The 12218-nt window shown below is 33.4% G+C and overlaps 1 protein-coding gene and 1 pseudogene across 2 annotated transcripts in view; one reads left to right on the forward strand and one right to left on the reverse strand.

Moving 5' to 3' along the window:
- The window catches only part of PPM1D (protein phosphatase, Mg2+/Mn2+ dependent 1D), a 52703-nt gene extending 41805 nt beyond the window's left edge, over positions 1 to 10898 (forward strand). For both annotated transcript variants that reach the window (XM_074223542.1, XM_074223543.1), the window contains exons 5-6: positions 3769 to 4008; positions 10080 to 10898. In XM_074223542.1, coding sequence (XP_074079643.1) covers positions 3769 to 4008; positions 10080 to 10640 — 801 coding nt within the window. In that variant the 3' untranslated portion in view covers positions 10641 to 10898. The remainder of the gene's footprint in view (positions 1 to 3768; positions 4009 to 10079) is intronic.
- LOC141513578 (V-type proton ATPase subunit C 1-like) lies at positions 2062 to 3384 on the reverse strand (annotated as a pseudogene).
- Positions 10899 to 12218: the final 1320 nt, after the last annotated feature.

The raw sequence follows: 12218 nt of genomic DNA on the forward strand, positions 1-12218 counted from the left end.
AAATATGCTTGTATAATACCTTGTCAGCCTCTTTGGAAGCTCATTGTATTAAAAAAAACTTCCCTAAAAGTAGGTCCTCAACATTTGAGGTATCAACATTTGAGGTAATCTGAGAATTAAAAAAAAAATCTGGATATTTTACTCTTGTACAACTTTCCTCCATACTACAATATCTAAATTTTCCACATGTGCCCCTTTTGGAATGTGATTTTTTTTTTATTGTAATTTAATTCTTCCTAATTTTTCCATCCAAGATAGATAGATTAGGGGTAAAATTTCTTGCAAATCTAACATTTAAAAATAGATCCAATATAACCATGTTACAACTTTATTTTCTAAAAAGAAAAAAAGGAAGGTTAAGCAATTTCAAAGCAAAACATTTAAAATGAAATGCTTTTCCAAGTTCATTAAACATTCCCTTCATTATTTCAAAATATAAAGTAATCTAAGCTAAATATAAAACTTCCAGGAATGTGTCTAATCTATCCTAAATTACTCTTGATTTTAAAGTAGTTTCTTCACAGTTTAATTTCACCATTTCAGGTTTTTGTTATAAGCAATTTAACAAATAGCAACTACAAGTTATTAGAATAACCATTACAAAAAAGCCCATAACACTAAACCTAGTCTTCCTTCAAAATGTATCATAGTGGTAAGCTGGTGATTTACTTCAAAGGGTTAATTCTGTCCCCAACCTACCTTTTTCCATTATAGAAATGTATAGTTAATGTTACTTAACACAATAAACTATTAATGGTATCTCTCAAGAAGAAGTTGCTTAATGGATCAGAGCTTATAACTGAAGTTAAAAAGGTAAAAACTACCTTAAGATTCTCTAAACCAGATTTTTAAACAAATATATATATTTGCATGCTGATTGAAATGGGTAATTTTATGGTGTCTATGGTTAATTTTTATTTTTGGCATGTTGAACACTGAATTCTCTACAGGTAAAATGGTGACATTCTAAAATTTTTTTTAAGAATCTGATTAAGTTAAATTATTATCTTGCTTATCTTGGCAAATATGATCATTGAAATTATAAAGAAGATAATTTCAAAAATGATTATCTGCCTTGGGGTGATCCTACAAGATTAATTGAAGTATGTTTATATGCTTTCCTTGTGCGTATAGAGGATGATTGTTTTTTGAAATAGTTTTTAAATTTTCAGGAACATGTTTATTACATTTGGTAGTATATGTATCTTCTGTGCTGCTTTTTATTATTTTTTTTCATAGTTTTACTCCTACTTCTCAATAATTTAAGAATACCAAAGGTTTGGTGACCAGATATAAACACCAATATGTTTTGAAAAATGAACTTCAAAATCACATTGCATGTAATGAGGCAAATTTGGCACAGTAAGATCATCTGTGGAAAGCAAAAACAAATTGAAGGGAAAGCAGCTTGCCCCCTTGCAGCATGTAACAAATACATTAAAGTGGTACAGCAGCAGCTAGTCAGCAGTGATCTTACATATTACTGAACTCTCCGATCAACATTTGGAGAAGTTATGCACACCACCACACACACCTTTGCACAGGTAATTTTATTCTTGCTTGTGGGTGTTGACAGTGCTCATAGTTTTTTGTTGGAAATATTCAGAAAATACATACCTGAACATTGTCACTTTTTTTCATCACAATTCAATAACCATTGAACAGTTATAGCTACTAAATACAAGGAACAAAAATGGTACAAATGTTTACACTTTTTCCTTGTAAACAAGGTCTTTGTGAACAATAGTAATGAATTTACTGAATGCATATCACTACATCAATGAAGAAAAAGCTTTTCAAATATACTAATCTGTTTATAAATAAAACTCTGATTTTTTTTCAGTACATATTTACAGACCTGATCAATACAAAGCAACAATACATATACTCTTCTTTGAAAAGAAAATATCAAGAGACGGATCACTATGGGAAAATTCACCCAAGAAAAGGGAATAAGAAGCAAGAATTGTATTAATAGAGTTAAAAGTATAGGCATACTTCAAACACCTTTCTGTTCATATACACCAATACTAGGCTAGGATTGTCAGTACTGGACCATTTTTACTTAAATTCCAATAGATTGCAATCAATCTTATAGTACACATAGGGATAATATTCTTGTTAACTGAGATTTAAACCCGGGATATCCATGGGAGTATCAATAATAGCTGCTGCACTACTGTCCAGGTGTTTCTATAAATCATGCAGTACTTCTCTTGGTTTCTTCATGGTCTTCTTATTAGGCTGAAGAAGCATTGTCTGGAAATTCACTGGCAATCCATATCTTAAAACAGACTCAACAAAAATTCTTTAGGTTTTTGCAAGGCAAATGGGGTTAAGTGGCTTGCCCAAGGCCACACAGCTAGGCAATTATTAAGTGTCTGAGACCAGATTTGAACCCAGGTACTCCTGACTCCAAGGCCAGTGCTTTATCTACTATGCCACCTAGCCGTCCCTCAACAAAAACTCTTAATGCTTTCACATGAAGCCATGCTATAAAAGCTTCACTGAAATTCACTTTCAGCCACCAAACTAGTGGTCCAAATTGCTTTTTCTTGTCAGTAGAGAAACTAGTCATCTCTTTGTCTGCTTTCATTTCCTCTTCATTATACTGAAAATCACAGACGATGAACTTGTTCTCTCTGGCTTTGTGTCTGAAGTCGTCCACTGCCTTTCTAAACAAGGTAACTATCCTGGTCCTCTGAAAGAACTTTGCTAGACCTTGGGACTACAATCTCAAGCCAATGCTTCATATTGTTTAACCCAGTCATTGTGGTTTAACTTTGGAACTACCACCAATAATGTGATGAGGTTCTCTGAATCAAGAACAAAGTCATCTTTCTTTACAATTTCTGCTAGGCTTCTTGGTTAATAAACTTCCCATATTTTTTCTTTCCAAATTCTGAAGACTGCCTTTCAGAATATTATATGTAGATGTTTGGGCTTTCAAGTCATTGTCAATTTGATTTACTTCTTGGCAATTATGTCAGAAGTACTTTTCAGGGACTGCTTGATTGGATACTTGGCCATATCCCATTGGAACCTTGTTATATATGTAACCAGGTCAACTCCATTGGCCAACAGCTTTTCTTGAACTTTATCTCTACTATCTTCTAGTACATTGGACATATGTTGAGCCACTTTCTTAACAACTCCCTTCACAAATGCATCCAGTTTGGCCAATTCATCTGATAATCCAATTAAAACATCCAGTGTGCCAACCTTTAAGTCAGGAATGTTGAACTTGAAATTAACAGAGAGATTATTACTTTTGGTTGTTGCTGTGTGTAGTTTCTCCCATGTTTGCTGGCATGTTTTCTCCCTGGGAGCTGATATAAGCCAGAACTCACTCATGCTTATAAGGAATTTTTCCAGAAATAAGATTTGATACAGAAGCACCGGTGAGAAAAGAGATGACTGAGGTGGGAAAGCCAGGAGGCAGCGGCTCAGCTGTCCATCTCCCCTGTGCTGCTTTTTAAAACTGTTTATTTTGTGATTTATAATATAGAAAATTTCTTAATAATATGTAGTCTCAATTTCTTATGCTAAATTCTTAGAAGCAAATTGTGGGCAGCTCAGTGGAACAGTAGAGCATTGGTCTGGAGTCAAGAGGACCTAAGTTTAAAGGCTGGCTCAAGACACTTAATAGTTGTGTAACCCTGGGCAAGTCCTTTGAAGCTAATTACCTCAAAAAAAAAAAGGAAAGGAAAACAAAGCAAAAATCTTGGTGTTTAACTGATTTTCCCTCCTTTTTTTTTTTAAATACAGGGGGAGCATGGACAATCTTGTGCCAAAATGCTTGTGAACAGAGCATTAGGTCGCTGGCGACAGCGCATGCTTCGTGCAGATAACACTAGTGCCATAGTCATCTGCATCTCACCTGGAGTGGACAATCAAGGCAGTTTCGCACATGAAGATGAGCTATATTTAAATCTGGCAGATACTCCCTCGTACAATAGTCAGGAAACTTATATGTCTCCTTCCAACTGTTCCACACCACCGGGCAAGGTAAAATTTTCCTCTATCTTTTTTTTAATAATTCAGCATTATATTCAATTTAAATTCCAATTTTATAGAATTTCTGTCATTTGCCTTTTTTTTCATTGGTTTTGAGTTTTTAGAAACTTAAAGATTTTGGTGGATGTTTTCATGGTCTCAGAAACATGGCATGGTGGCTGGTGAGGTAGCCTTTAAAGTCACTTTTTTATTCATACTGACTCTGATCCCCAGAACAAGTCATTTAATTTCTCAGTGCTTAAAGTTAGAGGTGTCAAATTGGAGATTCTCTGCTGATCTAGATTTAAATTAAAATTAATTGAGGAATGTCTAGCAAAATAAATAAAAATGCTGTACAAGCTAGATAATGTTAATGAGGCCTATAGGGATTAGTTTCTATTTGAATTTGACACTCATCACTCTAGGCAGCTCTATTAAGATTGTTATTTGCAGAGAAAGTGCTGACCTGCATTAATTAAGACAAAAGTTTCCTCATCTGAGAATTTCCTTTAACCTGTGACATCATAAGTCCAGTTTTTACCCCATCTCTTTGATGGTTTACCAAATTAAGTTTAATTCATTACATTTAAATATTTCAATGCCATGTAGGTACTGGGCATTTCAGATTGACTACCTATATATAACCTATACCAACTTTAAAATTGTTATCTTGTTAATGTTTCATTATAAGTTATCAAGATTGCTCCCTTCAGCAAAAGACACAGGATCATTTCCCATCTACCTTGCCAAGTAATTTGTTTTTTAGTTTTTGCTAGGCAGTGGTGTTAAGTGGCTTGCCCAAGGCCACACAGCTAGGTAATTATTAAGTGTCTGAGGCCAGATTTGAGCTCAGGTACTCCTGACTCCAGGGCCAGTGCTCTATCCGCTGCGCCACCTAGCCACCCCAAGATATGACTTAATGAAAGAGCCCTCATGAATGTGTTAGAAAACTAGGATTTCTAATGATATTCAATGTAAAAAATAGGAGGTTTAGTATATAGCACAATGCTTTGTATAATTGTGGTCAGTTCTGGATTGATTAATCCTGCTATATCCTCCTCTCCTTCACATGCTCAGAAATTTCATCTTTTTTAAGAGGTATTTTTTTGGTTTCAAATATAAATTGGTAACCTACTTATCACTGTATGTTTATAAGGGCCTTTGTTCTGAAATTTTGCCTTATATCTTTTTTGGAGAGTTCTTTATATGATCTGGTAATAAAAAAAACGATTGTTTTCCAGTTTGGGGGTATGTTAATGTAGTGCTTTGCTATCTTAATGTTTTTAATGCAAATGAATTCAGAAGTATGGTAGGAAAGATGTTGCAGTAAAAATACTACAGATAACAAATGTCCCATTGCCTGTATTCTGGTGCCCTATGGAAAAATGATAAGGACATCTGAAAGTATTTTCCCTAAAAGTTAATTTGAGATGCAGCAGAACTTTTAATCTCTGGTTTTTAAATGTCACAACCCATATTACATGTGTGCAAAAAGCTCATTTGACCCTGCTGAAAAGAATTAATCAGAATAATGATAAGCATATAAGGGACAAAGTTTTACTCCCGTGTTTTTCCTTTCTATTTCTTGTCTACGCAACTTGAAGTCAAATTTTCAAAGACTGACTCTCAGAAGTGTAGATTCTTTTGTGTTTATGACAGACTGCAATAATTTTTCATTTGTTTGGCTAACAGCCCTCATTAAACATGGGGTGATGTTTCCAGTTTATTATGAATAACTCTTAATATTTTTTAAATATTTTGGTAGAGCTGAAATGTAACCTTAAAGCATTGTATGTCCCTTTACCATTACACAAAGTGGACTTTACTGACTTTCTTTTTTTAACTGATTTTCATTTCTTTCACATTAGTTAAGCTGAGCGATTTCTACTATCTAGACCATTCAACTCTTAAGACTTGTCTGTATCATAAACTTAAGTGTCAGTAAGGCCTACTTCGCATTGATAAAATGTTACATAAATGTAAGTTGCTATGAATTTGGGGAATTTTCCCTTTCTCACTCTACCCTTTCTCACTCTACCCTTTCAATCTTAGTTCCTTTTATTCAGGCACAAATTTAGTAATTATGGTTTAGGAATAAGGGACAGAATAGGGACAAAAAGATACATTTTGATTCTTATAATAGTGAGGCCTTTTAAAAATTGATATATTGCTTTCATAGAACCCTTCTCTGTAACAAAAGTGAAAGTGAAATCCTCCCTTGTAATAGAGGAAGACCATTACAAGTAACCTTTCTTTGTAACAGAGGAAAACTGTTAATCAAAACCTTCGTAGATGCAACCTCATTTGACAGCATATACAACAATCTGTTCCCATTGTTTCCAAACACTGCCTAGTGCAGGAAAGAGTGTTTCATTATCCCTCCTCTGGGACAGATTGGCCATTGAAGCATGACATTTTGACAAAGCTGTTTTAGCCCAAATAATTTATAAAATTTCAAATTACACTCCAGTTATGTAATAATACTTTTGTTAATAGGATGTTCTTTAAATTTTGGGTAGGTAATTAATTTTTTTTTCTTTTCATTCAAGAAAGATTTTATTTATTTTGAGTTTTACAATTTTTCCCCTAATCTTGCTTCCCTCCCCTCCATGGATAGGTAATTTAAATAATATAATGTGGGGTAAATTTAAAAAAGCAGTTGCAGTGTATTCCCACAGAATGCCAATAAAAAGAAAAGGAAAAATGCAAGGAGTAAATGGGGGAAGAGAAGCCTTTGTACTCATAGCATCAGAATAATAGTCTGAATTTAAAAAGAAATGGCACAACAGAAATAACAGTAAATTGTATTAACTCTGAACTTGTCCCATTGTCCTTCTTCTTTGTAAAGAATTCTATCAGTTTTTAATCCATATTAGACTAGAATGGTTAATTTGAGGCTTATTATCTCTTTTTCTTGGATTTTATCCTGTATCGCCACAAGTAGTGTGTCTAGCTGCTGACTAGAATCTATTTGGCTATTTGTTGTAGCTTATGTCATTCTCATCATCATCAAAAAAAATTTTTTTTAAAGAATTTTCACATAAATGGAGTTATCCCAGTTAGAATTTACTTTTACAATGTAAAGATGAATTGAAGAGTACGTAATTCAGTATAGGGAAAAGGACAAACCTCCTCTGTATATAGCTCCTGTAAAGGAAAAGCAGCTCTTTCTGGCTCTGTCATCTTTAATGAAAACATTGTTATACACCAAGGTGTGACACACAAATTGAAGATATTAGCCTTTGAAGTTAGGCATACAGGAACAAAATAAATGGGCCAGTGACTTAGAGAGGAAAGTTTTTGGGTTAAGGCTGATTTTGGATAGAACATCAAAATTAGAACAGTGTATTTTAAGTGTGCTTGGTTCCTTTATTTAACTATTTTCTAAAGTACTTTGACTATAAATAATGTAAAACTGAATTTATTTTAGTATCAAAACGATAAATTTTTTTGCCTTTTTACACCTTCCTAAAAAAATTAAAAGAAAATTCTAAGGTGTAATTTTAAGATAGAACTAGACTGTCTTTTAGATATAGTAAGTACTATCAGAATCTGATTCCCAATTCCAGTTGTGATTGGAGCTGGCAGCATCTCAAGTAGAGTTCATTCCCATTTGAAGTCATGATTTCCAGTGCATCTCTTGGGCATGTTGATTAAGAGATAAAAGATGTGATCACATTTTTTCCCATCTACAGGATATCTTTGTAAGTAATAGGAAATAGGAAAAAAGGAGCAAATTAGCTTATTTGCTGGTTATAGAACCTTCAGAAAATGTCAAACTTGAACTTGATTAAGTGAACCCTTGTTTGAATTTAAAACAAGGCTATAGGTGCATTAACAGTGCTATCAAAACTCAAATAAAAATGGATCCTTGTGGGCCACATATTGACTTGGAAGTCACAAATTGGTACCTTTTGTTGTACTATATTTTTGTTTATTTTAAACATTTCTCACTGTGCATCAGGCCTCTTATGGGTTTGCAGATCACTAAACATTTGACACCTTTGGTTGTGTATACAGAATAGTTCTCAGCACAAAGCCCCCATCCACCACTGGATTCTGTGCCTGGGAAAGTTGCCAAATAACTAATATAAAATAAAATTATTTTATAATTATATTCCTGTTTCTGTACATATGTGCATTTATTTTTAAAAAGATATTTAGATGGCTTTTTTCTGCATTGATTATGATAGGGTAAATGCAATTTTATTATTTTTGGAGGTTAGATCTGCTCTGATTTAGATTGGGGTAAGGAAGAGTATATAGATTATTTCCTGGATTAGGCCGTGTTGGGTCCATTCTACTGTAAACCTATACCACAAAAATCTTTCTTATTAGAAACAATCATGGGTCTAAGTGATTCTTAAATCCACCTTTCACTTTGAGAATTGTTTAACTTGCTTTTTTGCATATTCCCTTGATACATTAGGTTAATTATATGAGACAACTATTTTTTTCCCATTAAGTTGCCAGAAATTTGTAATTTGTTGAGTTCATCTGATTTTTCTAATATATACCCAATGTGTATTAACTTTTTTGATACCCCATCATGTCTATACCTACTTTATATGATTTAGAAAGTAAAAGGTAGAGTGTTACTGGAATTATTTAGTCAATTTCAGCTGCTTAAAGTTGGAGGCAAAAATCAGAAATCCCCAAAAGTCACTTTCCTCAGAGGTCTCATTAGATGCTCTCTTAAGTTCTCTTTCAATTCTAAAAGTCTTATGCTTTTATAAGTAGCAATTTAAAATTGTCAGTCTTCTTGACCTTGATAATCTACTATAACAGAGAATACTTCTAATCTGGACAAGCATATCTATTTTGACTATCAGAAAATTATTCGATTGTTAACTGACCCTCTTAAGATTTTTCATGATTCCTTGTCTCAAGGTCTTTTAGGGACACTAAAACAGTTTTTTTATTGATGTTTTTGATTCTTACGTCATTATCATAATTATCTCAAATAGTGGCAAGTGATATTTCTTAGAAAGAAAAAAAATCTACACAGCTGATACAAGCAGTGAAAAAAGTCCAAAATTACAAAACCTGTGTAGCTCCCACCACCAAGAAGACGGGTTCTATGTGTTTTCTCCTATCTTTGTATCCTGATTGTTCATAATTTTGTTATTTGCTTTGGATCTTTTGGTGTGTAGTTCTTTCCATTTGCATAGTTGTAGTTATTTTGTGTATGCTAGTTTTGGCTTCACATTATTTCATAAAGATTTTTTTTAGTATTCATTATACACATAATTTCTTACAAAACAGTATTTCATAATGTTGATGCACCCCAATTGATGAATATCTAATTTTGTTTTCATTTTTTTCCCAACATAAAAAGCACTGCTATAAATATTTTTGGGTACATGGAGATATTTATTCTTATTAATGGTTTCCTTGTGTTGACTTCCAGTGTGATAGTACCATTTTCACAGCTTCACCATTAATGTATTAGTGTATAATATCATTCCACAACCCTTAAGGAGATTTTAAAATTAGAATTGATTCACTATGGAAACTTAACAGGCTCTTTTTCTAGCATGAATAAGAATAAAAAGTTTAGCACTTTCATGCTCTTTATTTTCTTGATTTTTCAGAAACAACAACTGACGATCAGGTTAATGTTGGCTTGAAAGTAGTATTTTTATTTATCCTCTTTGAATCCTTGTTCTTTAAAAAGTCTTTCTTTGGTTTATCATAGGACAATACAAAATAGCTGGGATCATTTGAGATGTGCTTTGAATAGATTGTTGTGTTCTCCCTTCCATGAAATATTGTCAGATTATCTTCATCAGTGAAATGGCTCACTTTATACATTCCTAGACTTGGAGGACTATACTACAATAAGATTATTATTCAAACTTATTTGATGAAATTAATACATTCAAGACCTCCAAAAGAGTCTAGGATGACTTGCCACTTATAGCTTCTGTTTGACTTAAACTTGGTTTCTTGTGATTGTATTTTTAAAAATTTGATATATCTTTATTTTCCATATTACAGCTATAGGATTCTACCTCCACAAACTGGGAATTCATTAAACTACAGCATTAATCATTTCTGACATGCTTCTCCTTATTTTTCAGTTTTTGGAAGAAGATGTATGGCCACGACTAAGCTCCAAGGACCATATACCTGCCTTTGTTCGCAGTAATGACTTCTCAGAGAAATATTTAGAGTTACCAACTGAGAGAGCTCGAGGTAGCATCCAGTCTGTACCAGTATCTTCAAAGGACCCAGAGGCGTTAGAGGAAAACTACTCTAAAGGCCTTACTTTAAGGCTATATGATTCTTTGAATAATAGCAACAGCCTCACAGTTGGTATTTCTTCTAATTCAGCAAACCCCAGCGTGGACCAAAAAAACTTAAAGAAATCAACTCCTGGACAAATGAAAGCCCAAGAAGTTGAGAGGACCCCTCCGGCTAACTTTAAAAGGACACTGGAAGAATCTAACTCTGGACCGGCTATGAAGAAACCCAGACGAAGTGGCCTAAACCGGAACAGTGGTTCTTCCTCAGAAGGTCTTTCCTCAACCCCACAACGTAAAAACTCAGTGAAGCTTGCTATGCGCCGCAGTCTTAGGGGCCAGAAGAAACTTGGAAATCCTTTGTTACACCAGCACCGGAAAACTGTCTGTGTTTGTTGAAGGATATGCTGCCCATCTTAAAACCAGAGAGATTTTTTTTTTAAATACTGGAACAGAAGTCAAATGTTTAAAAAAGAAGGTAGAAAGCTTTTTGTTTCTTGGTATTCAGACAGCTTTATATCTCAGCCTTGTACTCACTTGTATTATAATTGTGAATTTTGTAGATGTTAGGGTATAAGTTGCTGTAAAATGTAAAATGTGTGTAAATTTGTATCTTTCAAACAAACATAGGCCTTGAATAAAGTAATTGTGACAACAGGGCTAAATGTCTTTAAAAATGAAAATAAAAATTATTAGATTTTAGAAATCTGTTTAATCTTTTAAAAAGGCTTATTAATGAACTGAATTTATATAAATTAATTGGGATGAGAATTTCATGACTTTTTAACTAAATTATTCAGCAGACTGGAACACTGATGTATTTTCATAGCAGCTTAAGATCCACTCAAACAATCTCTTAGAAAATTCCTCTTTAAAATTTATTTTTTTGATTTTAGATTTCATATGTGAAAACTGAAACTTAGTGGAAGCAGTTGAGCCATGCAATAGCTTGATGTTAGGTTGTTTATCTTAATTAAAATACTATGCAGTATCTCTTCTCACTGTTGAGTTTTTCTGATTTATCATCAAGGTATGTGTGTGCGTGTGTGCGCTCTCGCCCCTGCATGGTATATGAAATTGTTCAACATTTTCAATATCATGATTATCAGGGTATTTATGTAGTTATTCTTTTTTCATTATACCTTAAGAAGGATAAGGTATTCTTAAGCCTTTTTTCCAAATAACTGATAGTGTTACTAACTTTCACCATACCTATTGGCTATATGGACACTGAATGTTCATCTAATAATAAACCAGAATATTGTTCTTGATGCTGTTGCTTATTTTATTTCAACAACAGTATTTTTGTACATTTAATTATAATTTAACACACTTAATTCAAAATGCACATGCTTTGGGGGAGCTAAGTGGCTCAGTGGATAGAGCACCAGTCCTGCAGTTCCTCAGTTCAAATCTGCCCTCAGACACTTAAAAATTACCTAGCTGTGTGACCTTGGGCAAGTCACTTAACCTCACAGCCTTTCAAAAAAATTAAGGAAAAAATGCACATATCTTAAATCCATCTAGTCCTCAAAATACTAATATAAATAATTTATGAGTTTTTAAGATACAACCTCTTTGATTATTTATTTGTACTTCATTCATTTCTGAAGTAGCATTTGTCACTTTCAACTTGTAGGCCTGGTAGAACAGATTTTCATTGAAGGGTGAAAAATGTGAATTATCATTCTTAAGTACAATGCTAGATTATATCCCATCATACCTATCATTTCACTACAGAAAATGGATTTTGATAATTGTTTAGTCAATTTTGTTGTGATCCACACTTTATGACCCCATTTTAGGTTTGGGTGGCAAAGATACTAATGAAGTGATTTGCCATTTCCTTTTCTAGCTTGTTTTATAGATGAGGAAAATGAAGCAGACAATGTTAAATAACTTGCTCAGAGTGTCATAGCTACAAGGAGTCTCAAGGCTGGGTTTAAACTCAAAAAGGAATTCCTGACTTTAGGCTCA

The sequence above is a fragment of the Macrotis lagotis genome, chromosome 2 (genome assembly GCF_037893015.1).
Source record: "Macrotis lagotis isolate mMagLag1 chromosome 2, bilby.v1.9.chrom.fasta, whole genome shotgun sequence".
NCBI classification, from domain to species: domain Eukaryota; kingdom Metazoa; phylum Chordata; class Mammalia; order Peramelemorphia; family Peramelidae; genus Macrotis; species Macrotis lagotis.